The 20696-nt window shown below is 44.2% G+C and overlaps 1 protein-coding gene across 1 annotated transcript in view; it reads left to right on the top strand.

Annotated features, from left to right (window-relative positions):
* The window catches only part of LOC105083196 (serine palmitoyltransferase 3-like), a 118256-nt gene that overhangs the window by 61204 nt on the left and 36356 nt on the right, over nucleotides 1-20696 (top strand). The window contains 3 exon segments of the mRNA XM_074346905.1: nucleotides 2279-2319; nucleotides 14367-14526; nucleotides 14528-14590. Coding sequence (XP_074203006.1) covers nucleotides 2279-2319; nucleotides 14367-14526; nucleotides 14528-14590 — 264 coding nt within the window.

Here is a 20696-nt window from a genome sequence, read left to right as displayed (position 1 = left end):
TGACCTTTTAGATCTCAAGGTATGACTCGGCCTTCTGAACCAGGTTGTTTGCTTTAATAAATAAAACAACTGCCTCTGTCTCTTCTAATGATAAAGACTTGAGCCCTCATGGAATGAAACTTTCACAGGCACTGACTCTGTTTACCTCACAGCCACACAACAAGGCACCTGCTGATTATCCCGTTTTTGCAGATGAAGAAACAGAGGCACACATGGAGAGGTGACTTGCTTAGAGACACAGAGCTGGAAAGAGGCAGAGCTGGAAAGAGGCAGAGCTGGGGTTTTAATCAAGGAGGTCTGACCTGAGAGTTCCCATTTCTAAGCACAGTGAACTTTTACCTCCTTCCCACCCCCTGCCACCCCCAGATGGTAGCATGATGCGTGCAGGACGTGGTACCCTCCATCTCCCAGGCAGCTCTCCTGGGTCAGGCAGTCGGGTTAGGCAGGCACAGCCAGATTCAGTGGTTGTCCTTGCTGCACCTGGACCTGAGCCCCCGAGCCCTGGGCTCCCACAGTGTCCCTGAATCCCGGCTCACCTCCTGCACTGACCCCACTCACTCCGGGTCCCAGCTCAGTACTCTGTCTAGTTCCACAGGCCCTTCCCTGAGGATCAGAGCTCTCCATGTGACATTGGGCCCAGAGCCTGAGCGCACAGGACACTCTGTTCCCATGCGTTAGGCTCTGCTTGTTCTTCATCTCATGTCCTCAAGGCCAGAACTTTCTGGTGTGACCCTCTCCCCTGGGGAAGCAGGCCCTGCCTCCAGCACCTGCCTCACCCCCTGCCCAGCCCAGCTCTGCTGCTCCCAGCTGCCTTTTGGTCTCTTCCAAGAAGGTTACCTTGCTTTTTAACCTACCAAAGGACATGTGACACCTGCCTACATATTTACAGACCCATCCAGAAAACCTGAACCAATCACTTCTCGGCCTTTTGGCTCAGATCAAGTGCAGAAAATCTGAACCAAAGTATTTACCCAAACTGTTTTACAAAACTTGAGGCACCGTATTTTCGATGCATCAGAAATGCCCTCATTGATCTCAAGGAAAAAAGACTCTATAAGCGTGACTTTGAGAAAAATATTTGCTTTGCTCGCCAGAGTTGGCCACTATGATGATGTTTTCCCCCAAAGGCTAAACAAGAGGGAAGTCCCCCCACAACCATCTTAAAAGGAAGAATAATTTATCACTATTCACAGTTATTTAAGTACCTATGGCTTAATAGTTCACATTTGGGCTCAGTGTTGGAGGATAAAACTGAGTATCTCTGAGGGATCAGGAGGGATTAGAAAGAATAATGTGGCATTTCTTCATCATTCAACCTATCTTTTCACTTAAGAAGTAGCTGTTGGGTGTCTATCATGTGTAGCTGTGAAAACAGTTTTGGCGAGCTGCCACGGAACAGGGCAGCCGAGGATGTATCCAAGTGCACCTGGAGGTGGGTGTCGCCGAGCTTTGGATGACGTCGGGTGAAGCAGAAACCACACTGGACAGCGCATGGAAAGTGGAGGCTGAAGTTGAGCCTGACTGGGGGCTGGGGATCCAGAACTGGGAGGGAGGTTCTCACATATTGGCTCACATACTGGCAAAGCTCAGTCGCACAGGAGAGGAGGAAACAGGCTGCCAGGGAAGAAGAAACAGTGTTGCTACTTTGCAGTTACTTTGGTTCAGGTTTTCTGGATGGGTCTGTACAGGGAAGCAGGAAAGAAGCCAGAGACCTAGTTCTTATCTTCAAGAAGACACTTTTTGAACTATACCGAGCCCCCTTTCTGAGAAGATTAGATTACTTTTCATTGTTCGCCTGTGTCCTCTTTTCACAGGATAGTTCCTGTCGTTACCCCAGATCCTAGAGGCTTGCTGATATTATTAGGGCTTGGAATTTAGGGACAGGCTGGCAAGGTGTAATTGTCACCTAAGTCTGATAGTAGCTTTGGGCACAAACCAGCCTCCCCTACTATTTAGTAACCCATAATCCAGTTAGCCGTGCCTGTGACAAAACAGGACTGCTCTGCACCAGAACATAGCCCCCAGGGCATGATCCATCACCCACCACGCCAGCTCAGTCCTCTCCACGTTCACAAACCAAAGGGACCAGCCTTGGTGATCCAGACTTGGTGGTGAATAATGTCTAATGTGTTAGTGATACTCACATTGGTGGTGATTACAAGTGCAAAGGGTGTCTTTATAACTTCACAACAACCTTGTACAGTAGTTCTATGTAGGTGTGCCTCGATGGCATCAAATTTATTCTTTTAATTTTCATAGCTCAGAATTTTCTTTATAGGCCAACAAGAAACTAGTTTGTTTGGTTGTAGGGATTTATTTGTTTGTTTGGTTTTGGTTTTTGGTTTTTGTTATTGGTTTTTACAAATCTTCTGACATTAGTTTGCTTATCCGAAAACAAAAACAAAAACAAAAACAAAAACACTTCATGGTTCTTCTGTACTTTTCAGAGGTGTCAGGAGGATGAACATAATGCCAGGATAAGTGCTTTAATAAGCATCATTATGTAAAAATCCCCTGCAGTTGTGAGCATGCGCTTTGCTGAAACAGATGACTGTCCTAAGGCCTGCAGAACATAATCCACAATCTCCAGAATCCTACAGGTCTGTACCCCACACACTGTAGAATTATAGAGCAAGGGCCTAAGAACCAGAGAGGAACTACTGGATGTTAACACAAGTCCAGATCCCATGGTGAGTGAAGTCATTCCTTTCTCTGTCCAGTTTCTGTGATTCTAAGAGGTTAGTGAGTTTGTCCCTCAAGAGGAAAAACAGCTGATTGATTTTCCTTCTGCTCAGGGGTGCCAATGTGTGGACACCAGAGGTTTCTGAATTTCCACTGAAAGCTTTTCCTCATGGAGCTCTCCTTTCACATCGGAAACAAGTCCCCTGCTCCATTTCCATCTGCAAAATACGTAAAATGTATCAAGATTATTTGAAGGCTGTTTTCTATCCTGCCTTTATTTTAGTTAGTGAGCTTCACTTAAACTCCCGAACTCAACCTTTAATATGTATGTGACTGTTCTGATTGCATAAACAGTACAATAATCTCTGCATGAACAGATTTTTCAAAATCTTATACTATTCATTATTAAATGACAGCTAATTAATTTCAGTGGGTTTGCTTTTATTACTGTGGCCCTGGAACCACACTCATCATGTGTCATTTCTGTACAAAATCTTATAAATTCCAAATCTCAGGAGGAGAAACTCTTTAAACAGGAATATGTATATTCCTCATCTCTTTATTCTATTCAGAAATTAACAGGCCTGCAGTAGATTATAGAAAATGGAGCTGGTCCCCCCAGTCCTTGGATTCCTTTAACATTTTAGGAACCCAGCCTAAAGCAAAACGTCAGTAAAGATGAAGGTTTATCATCCCTGAAAGTCTCAAAATGAGAACGCTGTTTCCTTGGCTGCCATCTAGTGGTCAATGGTGTAGTGTCACTAAGACACAGCATCTTATGTGAAGACTCAGATGTATCTGCCTGTCCTTAAAACAAAAGCCAAAAACACAGTTAATTAAAAAAATATGTATCATTGCAGGCATGAGGCAGTTATTCTTTCTCATAACTCCTATTTAGATCCAAAAATGCCATCTCTTTCCTGTTTCCTGGTCTACAATCTTCTCCATGAAAAGAAAACGTATTCAATTCATGAAAAGAAAAAGTATTCAATTATCAAATATCAATTTAGTGCTAATGTTGGGCATCAGGACTAAGGCTAAAAGGATGACTAAGATAAGGTCCCTGTCTTCCATGGAGGGAAATGAGATCAAACAATGAGCAACGTCGGGGGAGGGTAGAGCTCAGTGATAGAGTACACGCTGTAGCCAGGTTCAATCCCCAGTACCTCCATTAAAATAAGTAAATAAATAAACCAATTATCTCCCCCACAAAAAAGAAAAAAAAAAACAAACAAATAATGAGCCATGGAATGAGTGCTTAAAAAAAAAAGAATCGATGAGTCATCAGGGACACTGACAAGGAAGAAAATCTGTTTTGTTGGCTGGAAGAGTGTCAGTGGTGTGTGGAGGTTCTGCAGGCGGATGAGAGGGGAAGCACAGAGGACCGAGCACTGCGAGGCTGTGTGCTGGGGAACACTGAGAAACCACATCAGGAAGGTGGCCAGGGGCCAGATGGGAAAGGGCTTTTGAGATGACATTAGGTAGCTCTTACCAGCCAACAACCTAAAACCTCAGTGGCATCCAACAAATAGCACACACTTCTCACTCATGACTGCAGAGGGCTGGGCTGACGGTGCCCTTCTTGTCTCTCAGCCTCTCTGGGACTCTCCCAGGGCCAATGGGCTAGTCTGGGAGTGCTTACTTCATATTACTGGTAGAAGCTTGAGAGGAAAAGCAGGAACATGTAAGGCCTCTTAAAACCAAGCTTGGGACTAGCCTGCTGTCTTCCCTGGCTTCTGTTCGCCCGAGCAAGTCACTTGGCTGAACCCACATCAGAGGCAGGGATACAGCCTCCACCCTTTGGTTGGAAGGACTGTGAAGTCACATGTCAAAGGACTGGAATGGGGGGGGTGTAGGAATTGAGGCTGGTGGTGCAGTCTGCCGCAAGATCTATCTCGGAAATGCTGAGTTTCAGGTACCTGTGGGTTTGTCTAAAATGTGGTAGGAAAATCATTATATAGTTCAAAACAGAGGTCTGGCTTTGAGTGATGGACCCAGGGGTCCTAAGATCCTGAACATGCACACTGCAGAGCCCATCCCACACCGACTGATTCAGAATCTCTGGAGTGAGCCGGGGAATCCACGTTGTAACTAGTTCCCCAGAAGATGACTCATGTTCACTGAAGTGAGAGACCCACTGGCAGGTAAATGACAAAACAGAGAAAAGGACCAGGAAGGAAGTTTCAAAAGGAAAAGGGTGAAAAAGAAGAAATGGCTCCCACAAAGGATACTGGAAGAGAAGAGGGATAAGAGAAAACCAAAGAATTTTCCAGACACTAGAAAGGAGAAGCTGAGAACTCAAGTGTGTGTAACTGTGTCACTTGCTGCCCGCATGTCAAGAGGATGAGGATGAAAAAAGTCTGGTACATTTTGTAATGAGGAAATATTGTATGACCAGGACACAATACTGACTCCAGGAGTATCATTATGCCTGTTCTGCAGATGAAAACACAGGACATAAAATAAAATGAAGACCCCTTTCTCTTCCATTTCTTCTTTCACAGCCCTTGTATTATCTTGGTGAAATGGATTGATTCCACATTCAACCTGATGCATCAGCTGAAGAATCAGTCTCTGGCTTTTGTTAAAGAAAGAGAAATGACATTTTATGTGTTCACTGGTTCCCATATCATGCCAGGTACTATCGACAGCATACTACACAGAAGCTATTTCCAATAACTATTCCTCTTCTTTCTTATTTATATTGTTAGTTTTCTTGTCAAAGGATATCAAAGAGTATGTTATCACTAATGCTTGGATTTCCAAGAAAGATTCCTAGAACATAGCACCCCCTAATCGTGTCACACACATTTTCTCTGCTTCTCCTGCCAGTACCCTGATTTAAATGTAATTTGTTCAAATGTATTCGATCAATTTTAAAATATTACATCCAAGTCCTATTTCAAAGAAATATCTTGTGGACTCATTGCGGGTAGAAGATTGCAGTATGGAAATGTGAGAGCTTCCTATGTGAAGCCTAGGACCCACATCATCTCTCTGGAGTGATGCAGGAAAAATGGATGTGGGCATGAGGAGGGCCATGTCCCAGGTCTTGATGGAGCCCCTGGGACATGCCCTGTCAAGTCTGGGTCCTTGGCTTTGAGCAGGAAAAGAATTCAAAAGCGAACCACTGTTGAGTAAAGGTAGATTTATTTAGAGAGATACATACTGCATGGAGTATAGGCTGTTTCAGAAGGCAAGAGAAAGGCCATGAGGTGTGGGGGTTGGGTGCTCAGGTTAAAGTAAAAGTAGGTACACACTCCATAGAGTGCAGGCCATCTCTGAAGAGGACGGAGTAAGAGAGATGACCACGAGATGCCATGTTGCCAGTTTTTATGGGCTTAATAGTTTCATATGCTAATAAGTGGGAGAACCATTCCAACTACCCTGAGGAAGGGGCTGAGATTCCCAGGAAGTTGGCCATTGCTCACTCTTTGACCCTTTGTGGCTAGCCTTGGGACTGCCATGGTGCCTGTGGGCATGTTATTCACCATGCTAATATATTACTATGAGTGTATAATGAAGTTTAAGTTCTACTAGAAGTCAACTCTCCCACCATCTTGAGCCTCAAGGCCTACTGGGAGTTGAATCTTCCACCATTTTGATATTAATCGCTGTGTCATTCCTTGAATGGCTGTGCCTGGTCCCCTTCCTTCTGTGTCAGAATGAGGACTTAACTCCCAGCAAGGAGGAGTGTGGCTGCAAAGGATGCTGGAGAGCAGAAGCAGCATTTCTTTCAGGCAGGTGATCTAACCAGCCCTGAGTGCACCACCCAGGCAGGCTGGGCGGTTCTCATCTGACACAACTGCAACAGGGGACTACTGGCATCTGGTGGACAGAGACCATGGATGCTGCTAAACCTCCCGCAATGCACAGGGCAGTCCGCCAAAACAGAGAATCGTCTGGCTCCACATGTCAAAGGGTGCAGGCTGAGGAACCCTGCTGTAGAAGAGTTTAGCCACTCACTGGCCCTGAACGTGCTCCTTTAAGGAAATAATCTCATCTTGACCCTGGGCTGCTGTAACCTCAAGCCTGGGTCTTTCTCCCTGTGTGATGTGTGCCAGATGCCAGTCTGGGACAGGAGCCCTTGTCTAAACACCTGTCAGCCAGGCCTGGGTCCACTGAGGGAGGGAAGCTCCTTTAACTAGAGTAAACAGAACCCAACTGCACATAAACAGAACTCGGCTCCACTGAAGGGAAGTTGTGTTCTCAGTCCTTTGATCATGACTGACGTTAAGTGGACTACCAGGGGTTCACTGTCAAATATCCCCACCAGTTACCCAGAGAAACCACTCCAGTGGCGGGGCTTGTTAATGGCGGTGCTGGGCCTGGGTCCTACTGTGATCTCAGGAGAACAGGGGAGCCAGGTCTGGACTTTGGCTCCAAGACAGTGTGGCACCAAACCGCAGACGAGGGTTCACTAGCAGTGGTGGTTGCCCAGTGAGACAAACTACCTCAAGGCACTATAGTGAGTGATGACTTCTCATGCTGCAGTGTGGTATCTGGACCAGCTGGGCAGTTCTGCTCCACGTGGCATGGCTTGGGGTCATTTATGGGGCTGCATTCAATGAAGTGTTCAGCTGGGGCTGGAACATCCAAAATGACCTCACTCACACATTTGGGCTCTTGGTACTGGCAGTAAACTGAGGTGTCTTATTTCCTCCTCTTCCTGGGAAGCTGTTGTCTCTGTCATGCAGGCTTTTGTCATTCAGCAGTCTAGCCAGAGCTTCCTTACAACACGGCAGCTGGCTTCCAAGAGGAGGAAAGCAGAAGTTGCCAGCACTTAAGGGCTAGGCCCAGAATTGGTACAGCATCACTATGCTGTAACTTATTGGTCACCAGGGCAGCCCAGCTTCAAGGGGAGGGGAAATAGACCCCACCGCTATGTGGGAAGCTTGGCTTGTGTGTACTGGGCTGGCAAGACTTGCAGATAACCACCTTTGAAGGCAGTCTACCACAGCAGCTCAATCAACCTGATCTATATACAGACAGAAGTCTCCACTGTCTATGGATGTGGTTCACAGAGTGGTTTCTTTTATGTCACTTGCACAGGAATCTTGTCTCTAAATGAGATTGTGACCTAAAAGACTGGAAACAAGGCATCTCTCAGACAGGCCTCCGTACCTCTTGTGGCCTCAGTTTCCTCATCTGTAGAATAAAGCTAGCCTAGACTAGAGTTCAGGAACATGTGGGTGTTCTTATTTGCTGCTATCACCAGAAAATAAAATTATTTCGCACAAAACTTTCCAAGGGGTCAGGGTTAGAAACATGAAATCAATGGTTCACAAATACACTTCTACTTTTTAGAGACGTTATGGACACATGCCTTGTGGATGTCTACACAAAGCCTCCTCAGAGTTTTCCCTCCCAGATCCTTTTTATCTCTGACTTGTGGTTTGCCCCAATGGGCAAAGTCCCCCCACCACAGACAACTCACATAAATCAATTTTCAAAACTCAAAAAAAGAGCAACCAACCAAACCAGACATTTTCAGGTAGGTATCAAAATAGAAAGGCTACATACCAAGTCTGGGAAGGCAATAAATTCCACAAAAGCAGTTACGATAATAGTAACAATAATAATGTCACAATCCATAAATCATGTACGTATTATTATTTGTATATAGAATACAGGGGAGTCAGGATTTAAGGGGAGGCCTGGATCATGGGCTCAAATCGTGTGTTGCTGCCTACAGATATGTGCCCTTCATAGGGTTCTTTTGTAAGAATTAAATGAAACTAGTGCTTGGCAGAAGCCCAGCCCACAGTGAACCCACAAACAAGGGTAGCTGTCTCCATCATTAAATTTATTTCTGGTTGAAGAAGTTGCAACTTGGAAGACAATAATCCAGCTGCACAGTGAAACTGTTTGACACATGGAGGACGGGTGTCAGAGGACAGGGCTCACATTTATCATGTGTCTGCTCCTTGTTAAATATTTCAGGTGGGCCGACCCGGGTCAGCTCCCCCAGGACTCTTGAGGTTATTGTGAGGATAAAGACACTGAGGTTCCATGGCCTGGAGAGCTTGCCCCAGGGGAGATAACTGAGATAAAACAGAGCTGGGATTCAAACCAAGTGGCCCTGCTGGGGCAGAGGCCCAGTGTAAACAGACAGTCAGCCCACATGTCCACATCCAATGAAGTAAACATGGAAAATGCAAGGTCATCCATTTGACTTTCTCCATTAACCTCTCTAGGGCTCAGCTTCTGCACCTGTAAAATAGGGACATTGAAATGTGAAGTCTAGAGTTCCACGATTCCATGATTTGGGGTTTAAAAGTACAATAGTATTATTTTAGTGTTCTCAACTTCATTTTCCTTTGTGTTGTTTTAGCCACACTCTTCTACTTTTGTGTCTCTGAGAAGTCTAGTTGTCAATTCCTTGTGGCTGAGAAATCTCAATATTATTCAAAAATACACTAGAGATGGGGAGAGGGATCCCAAATATCCTGGGGTAGAAACCAGCACACCGGAGCCCGAACTTTCAAAATAAAACTGATCAAGAAATACTGTCCAGCCTTTTCAAAAAACACATATATAAACAAACATCGAAATCGAGGATTGAGAACCTCGGTGGTAAACTCTAACCCATATCTATATGTTTAAACAAATAAAGACAAAGAAAAAGAAAACAGTAGTTACTTTACTTTTAATCAGTCTTAACTCCATTACTCCCTCTCTCTCCACCTCCCTTTCTTCTCCTGGATTATACTTCGGGCCACCAAGGAGATTTTCCCACCATGTGAGTTGGCAAACCAGTGGTTTAATTCCCAACCCTACCAGTGGGTAATATGTTTTTTATGTGGAGGAGAAGGTGGTGAGAGGGAGATTTCTAAAAGGAGTCTCATCGCTTAGCTAATACATTATGTAATAGAAAAGATATAAAGAAATTACTCACTGGCTTGCTGGTGTAAGAATAATTCAGGTTCCTGCACAGGGCTTCAAATTAACTGGTGGAATTATCTTTACCTACCGTTGTATTTTAGTGGGTTTTTTTCTATTTAAATCAAAAGAAAACACAAACTTCCAATCAGGAAGAAAGAATAAAATGCTGTTCTTGTTTTCTTTACCATTTTTGGCACAGTTATTTGACAGCAATCCACAGGAATAACACAGATAGCCTTGTTATGCACACAAACTCCATATCCCACTGTAGGAAAAGGTTCAGTTCAAATCTGGTCACATTGAGAAAATGAAAACTTAGTGTGGGTGAATATAACTCTTTATAAAAACTGAATTCTCTCTGGACTCATGTGTGCCCTGCATTAACTCCAGAAATTGGCAGTATCGTTGAGTCATTAATCTTAGAGGAAGAAATATAAACCAGGTGGGCAGACTCCTAACATCAGCTAGGCCAGCCCCAGCAAGGATGGCTAATTAGCTGCCCTGAGTGTCTACAAACTGTTGAACATTAACTCTGGCTCCTGCCAAACTCAGTTCCAGAACAAAGAGTGGCTATTTGCGACATGTCCATTTCTGGCCTGTTTGTGTTACCAACTCATAACATTTTAAAAGATGAGAAGAAGATTCTAGAATTTTGAAGGCATACAGCCACTTACTATGTAAGACACTCATATGCTTTTTTCCTAGAAGATTCAACACAGAGCATTGGCAAGAGTTCCCAATTTCTCAGATTAGGCTTCCTCTTTGCAACCACTTCCATCTGAACTCCTCCTGAGAACAGAGAGAACCCAATGTGAGCTCATTGCGTGTCAGACACTTTACCAGCATTGTTTCTAGTCGTCCTTATAAAGACTTTAGGAACAGCGTGACCCCATCGTGCTTATTTTACATCCTAGGGAGCTGAGGCAGAGAACATCGTGTAAGTTGCTCAAGTCCTCAGTTAGTAAGTGGTGTGGCTACCATCTCAGTGTGGGCCATCAGACAGGTGTAAGCTCTTCCTTCTCAATGGAAACAACTTTAACAAGCAGTTCCCTAAGGAAATACTGGAATTACCTTGCAAACTTACATAAGAGAACTCTATTTGAAGAGAACTCTATAACACAATTTGATCTTCATTCCATTAAAATCTGAAAACAAAATCAATCAATCAATCAATCAAATCTGAAAACAGCCATTCAGAATGACCTTGTGAAAACACAAATGCAATAAGCTGGTCTGGATTAAAATTAAGAACCTTTGCTCTGAGAGACAATGTCAAGAGCATTAGAAGAAAAGCCACAGACTGGAGAAAATATTTGCAAAAGATACATCTGGTATAGGAATGTTATGGAAAAGATATAAAGAACTCTTAGAATTCAACAATAAGAAAATAAACAACTGAGTTAAAAATGGGCCAAAGACCTTAACAGATACTAAACCAAAGAAGATTTATGGATGGAAATAAACATGTCAAAAGATGCCCCACATCATATGCCAATAGGGAAATGAAAATTAACACAGTAAGATACCACTACACATCTATCAGAAGGTCAGGAACACTGACAACAGTAAATGCTGGCGAGGATGCAGCAACCTGGAGCTCTCGTTCACTACTGGTGGGAATGCAAATGGTGCAGCCACTTTGGAAGACAGTTTGGTGGTTTCTTACAAACATACTCTCACCTTACAATCCAGCAATCCTGTTCCTTGGTATTTACCCAGAGGAGCTGAAAACTTGTGTTTTCAAAACCCTGCACACCGATGTTTATAGCATCTTGATTCACAATTGCCAAAACTTGGAAGCAACCAAGATGCCCTTTAGTGTCAGTGAATGGGTAAATAAACTGCGGAACATCCAGACAGTGGAGTACTATTTAGCACTAAAAAGAAATGAGTTACGGAAGCATGAGAATCCATGGAGGAAACCTGAATGCATATTACTAAAGTGAAAGAAGCCAATCTGAAAAGGTATATAGCATATATATAGTATATGATTCCAGCCACATAATGCTCTGGAAAAGGCAGAACTATGGACACAGCAAAAGGATCCCTGGTTGCCAGAGGTTGGGTGGGGAGAGGGATGAAGAGCTGGAGCACAGTGGATTTGTGGGGCAGTGAAAATGTGGGATATTATAATTATGGATACATGGCATTATACATTTGCCCAAACCAACAGAATTTACACCACCAAGAGTGAACCCTAATATAAACTACAAGCTTTAGATGATGATGTATGGGTTGGATGATACGGGTTTATCAGCTGTAACATATGTACCACTCTGGTGGGTGACGGTGATAATGGAGGAGGTTAGGCATATGTGGGGCAGGGGGTATGTGGGAAATCTCTGTACCCTCCACTTAATTTTGCTGTGAACTTAAAACTGCTCTGAAAAATAAAATCCTTTAAATTTTTTTTAAAATCATAACTGCTACATCCAACACCCATAGGTCTGGGTGACTATACAAAAGCCGGACTGTTTTCATTGAATTGACCCAACACTTAATTTGTTTAATACATTAAATTTAATAAATAAACTAATTAAGAAGAAGGGAGAAATTCAACTCTCTGTATCAATTGACTAGTTCTTGAATTAAATCGATGGGTTGTTTGAATTGTTTGACAACCCCCTTCGTGGGGTGAGAGTGTGAGTCTGTGTATTTTCTTAGAACTCACCTGTCAGGGCAGTCAAAACTGTGCGGTGTAGACACAGCTGACAAAGTGTTCTGAGAACTGATTAAAGACAAAAGTTCTTTTAAATCCATTGGTTTCCAGAGGTGCCATTTTTCCGTGCTTATTTACTCCCTATTTTTCCTTTTGCTGGAGGACTTGAAGTATTCTTGCAATTTACAATACCGTGTAAATTTACCAAATTACAATAATACCATGAAAAATAAGCAGCTGGGACTAAAACAAAAGTTTATCTAGAGCAGTGGTTCTCAGAGTGCTGTCTCCAACCAGCAGTACTAGAATCTCCCCGGTGCTTGGTAGAAAGGCAAATTCTCAGCCCACCTCAGATCCTCTCAGTCAGAAACTCTGGGGGTGGAGCCCAGCAAACCATTCAAGGGATCCTGGTGCTCACTTAGGACTGAGACCCACTGCCCTAAGGGAAGAGAAAGAAGGGACACCGCCAGGCGCCACAAATAAGCATTTGGGCTCCTAAGGACTGAACAGGAGGGACTAGGGCGTTCTCCTATGCTTTAATTAATACTGTATTTCTTAAAGTTCTTTTGCGGGTTTTTCATTCATCTTTCTTTTTTTTTCATTTATATGGTGTATTGAGATAAACACCAAAGGAAAGAGGGAAGAAAAAATGACCATATGACCATAATGGAGAAAATCACAATTTTGTTACAAACCTCTCCTCTGATACAGCCCTTCCCCCAACACTGACAAGATCCCTGGCCAATCCAATCCAGGGTGTCAGTTGCTGGCTGGGTTCCAGGTGGAATGTTGGTGTGTTCCCCGGGGGCTTGTTGTGGCTGGTGGATCCATGGTAACAGGGCAGAGTCCTGTGGTGGATCAGTGCCATGGAGGGGCTGCCATCCTCTGTGGAGCTTGGCTTAGGGCTCTTCTTTGGGAAGCTGAGTGAGGTCGTGGTGTTGCTGCTGCCCAGTGGCCTGAGTTCATGGTTCTCTTTCCAGAACCTAGAAGGGCAGACATTGGCATGTCTACCTGTCATCAGCTTATTGGTGAGTGTCTTATGTACTTTCAGACTTGTTCAGTCTTATAGAAGTTGACTTTATGGAAGACATGAAGAGAAGTTGGCAAAAAACACTGGCTGCACTGATTGAGGAGAAATGCCAACTCATTGACAAGATTTGTGCTGCAAAAAAGGAGAATGCTGGGATGGAGACATCTGTAGAGAATGCCAGGATCAACAAAGATTCAGTAAATATACTTAGCCTCGCTGATACTTACAGAAAAATGATGAGGGTCAACCTGAGTTTGAGGAAGGAACTCAACTCTCTGGTGAAAGAACTGAAGAAAGGGAGATTCCTGCAGTCTAAACAAGAGGAGATGGCAGAAATGCTAAAAGTACTCAAGTTCCTGGTAGAGGTCATGAGAATCAACACGTCCCAAGAGGCTTTTACAAACCATTCAGGGCACCAAGCACCAAGCCCTGTTAATCCTTTTCCCAGGATTGGGCCTAGATATTACTTACTTGCGCTTTCCTCCTCTCCACTCAGGCATCCATTTCAAATGATCAACACCTGAGATGCAATGAAACCGGTAGAAGCAGGGCAAGCCCCTCCTTTAAAGAGAGTTCCTCCAACTTTACATTCTGTGCACAACCGTGAACTCCTCCATGGTCAGCTTCTCTCATCTTAAGTATATTGGTTAATTCCGTCTTTTAATCTTCGGCAATTTAAGCACTGAATTTAGGTCAGATAGAACTGGCCAAATATGACAGTAGCAGGCTGATAAAGAAGGATCACCACAGAGCAATGTAACTAAAACTAGCAAAGCACCTAGAACACAACGTGATCAGTCTGGCTACGCTAGGTGGCTTTACAAATAAATTCATCAACAAGGCCGTGAGCTAGTTGTTTAACAAGTCAAGGCATGTAAATCCATCGAGTGTAAATTATTTTTTCCTGGTAAAATAATGCCAGAGCAGCCTTACAAGACTGGGAAGGTTTTCTTAACCAAATAAAATATGCGTTAAGAGGAAAGGAATGGCCTGTCGCTGTCATCCCTGTAAGGTGTCAGGCAGGCTGTCTGAGAAGTACTGAAAGGGAGGTGACACAGAGCTTCCCAGAAGGGTGCACCCTGGTGACTAGAATTTCTTCTTATGCTCTAGTATGGAATGTTCCATCGTGTGTCTGCCCCAGATCGTGGCCCTAAAGAAGAAATACAAGGCTTACCTCTACATAGATGAAGCTCACAGGATCGGATCTGTGGGCACCAGCAGTCGTGGTGTGATGGAGTTCTTTGGAATGGACCCCAGAGATGTTGATGTGTGTGTGCATGGGCACATTCGCCAAAAGCTTTGGAGCCGCAGGAGGTTACACAGCTGGAAGGAAGGTAAGAGAGAGGTCCCTGTGTCTGGGAAGGCAGTCTTCGGGGTTCTCTGATTCCCAGGAGTGCTCCAGTTCAGCTCAGCACACCTCGCTCCATCTGCTCAGGGTAGCTGCAGCATGGTCACAGCCAAGCCAGGCCCAGAAGGTCGAGGAGCTCACCCTCTGTCAGAGCAGAGGAGCCTGTGATGAGTGATCACATGAGCATAAAAAGACAGCACTGTGTTCACAGGCACAAACTTAGTACAAAGGAGAGGGATGACGATCTCTGCTGGGCAGAATCTAAGAAGTCTTAGAATAAATGTCAGTCTTGTAGACAAATGATGGGGGGTTATATTTCAGAAAGAGGGAATAATGAATATCACGCCACAGAAGTGATAAGGGGATATCACAAAACTGTAAGTAGTTTGGTTGTGTGGCAAGAAAAACACAAGGTGGGTGGTAGAAACAGTGGTCAAAGGTCAGGTGTTAAGAAGGCCTGTGCTATAAGTTGTGGGGTTTAAGAGTTTTCATCAAAATAGTAGCAAGATCAGAAATGTCTTTTTTTCAAGATTTTTCTCTGTAAAATAATTCTCTCCCACAATTTTGGATAAGCCATGGGTCAAGTCATGCCATCTTCCAGCTTCTTATCTACATGACTTCAGATTCTGATCTGATGGAATTAGACTGTTACCCCTGTCTTTCTAGTGCCAATATCACCAAGGGGGTTACCAATATAAAAGAAATGTTCAAGAGAATTTTAAAAGAAGAGGGAGGGGAAGGAGAGAAAGAAAACAAAATGTTAAAACCTAGGTTTGAGGGATAAAAGACTCAGTTATCTGCTCCCTTGTACGACAGTTTTGTCCAAATCCTAGTAGCTATCTCTACAGGCCTATGCCTGTCCTGAGAGACTGTCAGGATGGTGTTGGCTCCACCTACAAGGGTACAGCAGGCCTAAAAGGAGTGCATGCAGGTGGTGGCTAATGGCTCATCTGAAATTCTGAAGTCCTTACTCATTGTCACCAGCAGGAACAGGAGTTCAGACTCTTGGGAAACCAGTTAGACAAACCAGGGAGTACAGCCAAAATCCATCTGATTGCCCATGATTTAAAAGGACAGATTTTATTGTGGCCACTCACATTGCCACGTGGTGCACAAATGCTTAAAACGTCCAGAGCTTTCAGTGGTCTTCACCCTTCCATAAGCATCACTATCTTCCGAGCTCAGCACATTGTTGTTCATCCTCCCTCCTCTGGCCGAGGGAGTTAGCTGGGAGATGCTAAAAACATAGGGAATGCCCAGGATGCCACAGAACTCGGCTGAATATGGTGAGAGGTTAAATGTTCCTCTCCTCGACTGTCAAAGCCATGGGATCAGAAGGTCTCAAACTTAAGAGCGCCCTCACCCTGGCTACTCTGCTCTGTTAGCTTGTGGTTTTGTGATGACTTTAGCAGCAGTTCTGAGCTACAGATTTTTTTCACCAAGTGTAACTCTACTTCCTGAACCAAAGGCACCTGAATAAACTGAAGTGAGTGGATCCTTGAAATGTTGTTAAATTTGGTAGCTGTCACAATTTTCCCCTTCGAGTTCCTTCATTGAAACCCACTTGAAACAAGGACTCCTGACAGCCCGAAGTTCCGACCAGTTCAGTGTCGTTCTCTCTCGTACTCTCCATCCTGAAGTCTGATGGATTACTTTAAAAGTGTATTTGTTCTTGTCTATGTAACCTTTATTGATTTGGGGTTGATACTGAGCAATTGTGATTATTTACATTAATCAGGATGAAGAAAAAGTATGTAAAATATTTTTGCTCTTTCAAAACTCATTCTGTGCATACTTGGACCCAGAGGGCTGCATCATTCTTCCTCCTCTCCTTCCTTCTCCCCGCCCCTTCCCCTCCTCATCCTCCCTCCCCTACCCCCTTCCTCCTCCCCAACTCCTCCGTCTCCCCGCCTCCGTGTTACACTGCAGTCTCTGAATTTACCACTAGGTGGCAGCAAGAATCAGAGCGCCTTTGGCGGAGGCTCTTTAGCTGGTTCTAACTTTTAACTAACTTTAGCTGGTACCTACTGGTCTGAAGTAGCAAGACATAAAACCTAGAAAACAGGGCAATCTTCAAGACGTGGTGCATGCGCACGAGATAGGAGGCCCCTTGAGAAAATGTCTGCATATGTTGTTTGCTGGTGATTTTAAAATCAGTCAGGTAAACACCTGTCGGGAATCATTTGGTAAGACTGTGATAAACCCAGGGAAACTGTGGTTTCCTTCTAGCCTCAGGAGCCCATGAGTTAATGGAACTTATGCATCTGCTCCTCTGTGCCTTTAATTTGTTAAATTATGTTAATTTTAACTTATGTATAGTTTCAATTTAAATCATAGTTTTTATTCTCTTGGACTTTGAAGAATTTTGTGAAGAATTTTTACTTAAAGTTTGTTTTAAAGTATACTTTTTGATAGGACGTAGGATTGGGGAAATGCTAAAGATCTTTGTTTGAAAAAAATCTTCCTATTGTATATTTAAATAATTAGAGTTTAGTTTTCTGAGTATCGTTATACATATTTTTTCTGGATATTTTAAAATATATATCTCAATTTGAGGGAGTATTGCAAAATATCCAGCATTATAGGTTCCAAACCAATGAGTATAAAAGCAACAAAATTATCCATAAAAAATGTTAAAGGACCTTCTTTACATTTCTCCAAAATTTTAATAATTCCAGTGTTCATAGGGTTTCTAGTAAATCTTGAGATCTGAAAATAATCACTTGGGTCCAAAAATCTAGAAAACTATAAAACTGCCTAGCTCTTCACTCTCCTTTTAACTGTCAACATCCGTGTTAGTGGTAGAGGGACAATATTCTTAGTAACAGTTTCTAGGAGGCTCTAGAAATCTTTATGGAGCAGATCAAGGTCGGAACTGCACCCATTAGCAACCAGATGTGTCACATAAGAAAATATATTTGGAAACACACAAGAGAAAAAGTGGTTTGGTGCTAAGATATGACAACAGAGAGGAGAGATTTTGTCTTGGCTTCAGCCTTCCAGTAACAAAACATCCTGCAAGTTCATCTCTGCTTCTTGGAGTTTACTGCCCTGGCCAGACCAACTCTCCCCACCTCAGGGAACCTACAAATACAGTCTCTCAAGAGCCAGAAAGGTTTTGCTGTTTTGCTCCCTGTGAGTTTGGAGCTGTTGGAGATGACCTGTGAACAACCCAGCTTGAAGTATTCCGTCCTTTCCAGACCTTCAGTGAAATGCCAGGTCCCTACTTCTCTCCACCTCTCAGAGCTCCCCACCATAAACAGCTTCTTTGAAGGAAGGCTGAGTTGACAGGGCTAGTTTCCTTATTTTATTTTTTAATTTGTGTTGCTCCAGTCTCTGAGATGTGGATGACACTGCAGACCTCAGGTTCTGGATCCAGATTTTTCTCAGGCAGGATCCTGAGTCCCCTTGCCTGCCTGGGGCTGACCACTAGCTTTCACAGCCTCCACAAGCCCAGGCACTGGCAAATGAATGGGGACAAGGCAACCCTCCTGACTGCTAGGTTGCAGGGCTGGGATTCTGAAGGAGGGAGGTGGGGAAGAGCAGCCAGTTTTGGAGTGAGTGTTAACCCAGGAGCCTGGGCACCAGACCAAGGCAGAAGCCAGCTGTGCCCTGTGTGCTCAGGCCTGGCTGTTTTAAACAGCACTTTGAAGTAAATGGGGGTCGTGCAATGAACACCAAGATGTTTATTCTGAGAGTCTCCTGTCTGATTTCCTCAGAAAAGCCATCTTTGTCCTTGAACTCTAGGCTCTAGTTTTGCACTTATTAATGGCCTTGGAAACTCAGTCTGAGGAGACCTGTAACACCCCCACCCTACCCCACTCCCAAAGGAAAACACAACCCAGACCCGCCTTGCCAGAGACAAAAGCCAACTCTTAATTCATTGCTCATGGTGCCCAGTGGGTGAGTGACAGGAGGGAATCAGAAACCAGGAGCCGAGTCTCCCTTGATGCTCTGCAGAAGTTACTCCAAGAGACCTACTTTCTGAACCACACAAGCAAATCAGCTCCCATCCACACACTCAGACTCTGAGAGAAGGTGGACTCAGTCTGAAAGAAATAAGATTAAGCACAATACAGCTGATGCAGGAAAACAGATATGGAGCATGAGAAGGGCTGTGTCCCAGGCTTTGGTTGAGCCCCTGGGATGTGCCCTGCCAAGCGTGGGTCCTTGACTTTGTACAGGAAGGAATTCAAGAGCGAGCCACAGTTGAGTGAAGGTAGATTTATTCAGAGAGATACATTGAAAGGCAAGAGAAAGGCCATGAGGTGTGGGGGTTGGGTGCTCAGATTAAAAGTAGGCACACACTCCATAGACAGAATGCGGGCCTTTTCGGAAGAGAGGGAGAGAGGGGCGGCTGTGAGGCGCCATGTTGCTGGTTTTTATGGGCTTGGTGGCTTCATATGCTAATAAGTGGAAGGACCAGTCTAAGGGGAAGGGGCGGGGATTCCCAGGAAGTTGGCCATTTCCACGCTTTGACCCTTTGTGGCTAGCCTTGGGACTGCCATGGTGCCTGGGGGCGTGTTATTCACCATGTTAATACTAACAATGGGCGTATAATGAAGCTCAGGATCCACTAGAAGTTAAATCTCTCATCATCCTGAGCTCAAGGCCTATTGGGGTTTGAATCCTTCACCATTTTGGTGTTAATTGCTGTAGCATTCCTTGAATGGCTGTGCCCTGCCCTCTTCCATCCTGTCTCACAGTCTCAGTGTCAAAAGGAAGTGATACTGAGTTGATGAGGTACTAATTCAAACTAAGAGTACACATGACCTTGGCTTTGTGAAATTCCTTGATTTGCAAAGGAAAACTGGGGGCTGGGGACATAAGGAGCCCTTTAGGGATAAAAAGCAGCTTTGTTTTGTTTCTTTGATCTTTGTCAGTGATGCCCCAGCACTAGGAGAATATTGCTACGTTAGAGCAGGCAGGTAGCTAGATACGAGCAGAGAAAGGGGGGCATGAGCAAATGGTAGAAAACCATACATCTTGTAAACAACAGGGGTCCTTGGACAGACTAAGAAAAACAGAGTCCTCTGGACTGATAAAAAACCATACCTTCTGGGTTGATAAGCATCCTGGAGGCAGAAGGGTGGGACAGGACAGGAATCCTCACCATCCAAATGTAACCTTTTGTTCATTATGACCTCATCCAACTTCCCAATCAAGACTAAATAGACAAAATATCCCTCCTCCCCACCTGGGACGGTGGAGGTGGGATGAAGATCAGGAAAGACAACCCCAAGCCCCTCCCTGCCAATGAATATTCTGCCCATTCACTTTTACAACCATATAACCGAGCTTGCCAAGGAAACTCGGGGCAGCTGCTCAACTGAGCCTGCCCACTCTCCCCTTGAAAGTGTACTATCCATCTCTTAATAAATCTTCACTTTACTTTCTTAACCTCCGTGTCTTTTCTCTGAATTCTTTCTGTGACAAGACAAGACCCTCTTGCCCACAATAGCTACACCTGTTCCTAAGAATGCAGCTTTGTGCCTCCTCTATAATTCAGGGACCCTCACCATCCTTCCTCAGTCCCTAAACCCCTCTGCTTTCTGTTAGACCATCCAGTATTTACCAGACCCCCACGAAGTGCCCATCTCTATGGGTTTAAGTGAGGGTGTAATAAAACGTCTAACTCTGCTCCTTGCTCTCAAGGAGGTTCCAGTCTCTTTTCAGAAGTAAAAGTTAATACATGTGAAACCTTTTGAGACTGATGCAGTTCATTCTGTGGTTTGACTATGAACAATTGAGTATATTAAGAATGCTCCCCTTCCCCTCCTCCTCCAGAGGCACAGTCTGTGGATTAGGGAAACATCACAGGGGTAAGTATCAGTGAAGGTGATCTTCTCTGCTTCCTGAGCCCTCCCTCACTCCAAGCCAAGCCAGCTCCTCTGGTCTGAAGAAGTCATATACTGTGGTGCCAAGGTGGGGTGGGAGGGGGTTAATCTATAGTCAGACTCTCTGGGTCCAGATCCTTATTACCCAACCACATTTTCGTCAGATAATTTTCTAAGCTGTTCTGTGACTCAGTGATCCCATCTATAAAATGGAGATAAAAAATAGTGCCTACATCATAGCGCTACTGTGAAGCT

The sequence above is a fragment of the Camelus bactrianus genome, chromosome 19 (assembly GCF_048773025.1).
Source record: "Camelus bactrianus isolate YW-2024 breed Bactrian camel chromosome 19, ASM4877302v1, whole genome shotgun sequence".
In the NCBI taxonomy this organism is placed as follows: Eukaryota; Metazoa; Chordata; class Mammalia; order Artiodactyla; family Camelidae; genus Camelus; species Camelus bactrianus.
Note: the sequence above shows the minus strand (reverse complement) of the source record. Positions and strands in the feature narration are given on the sequence as shown.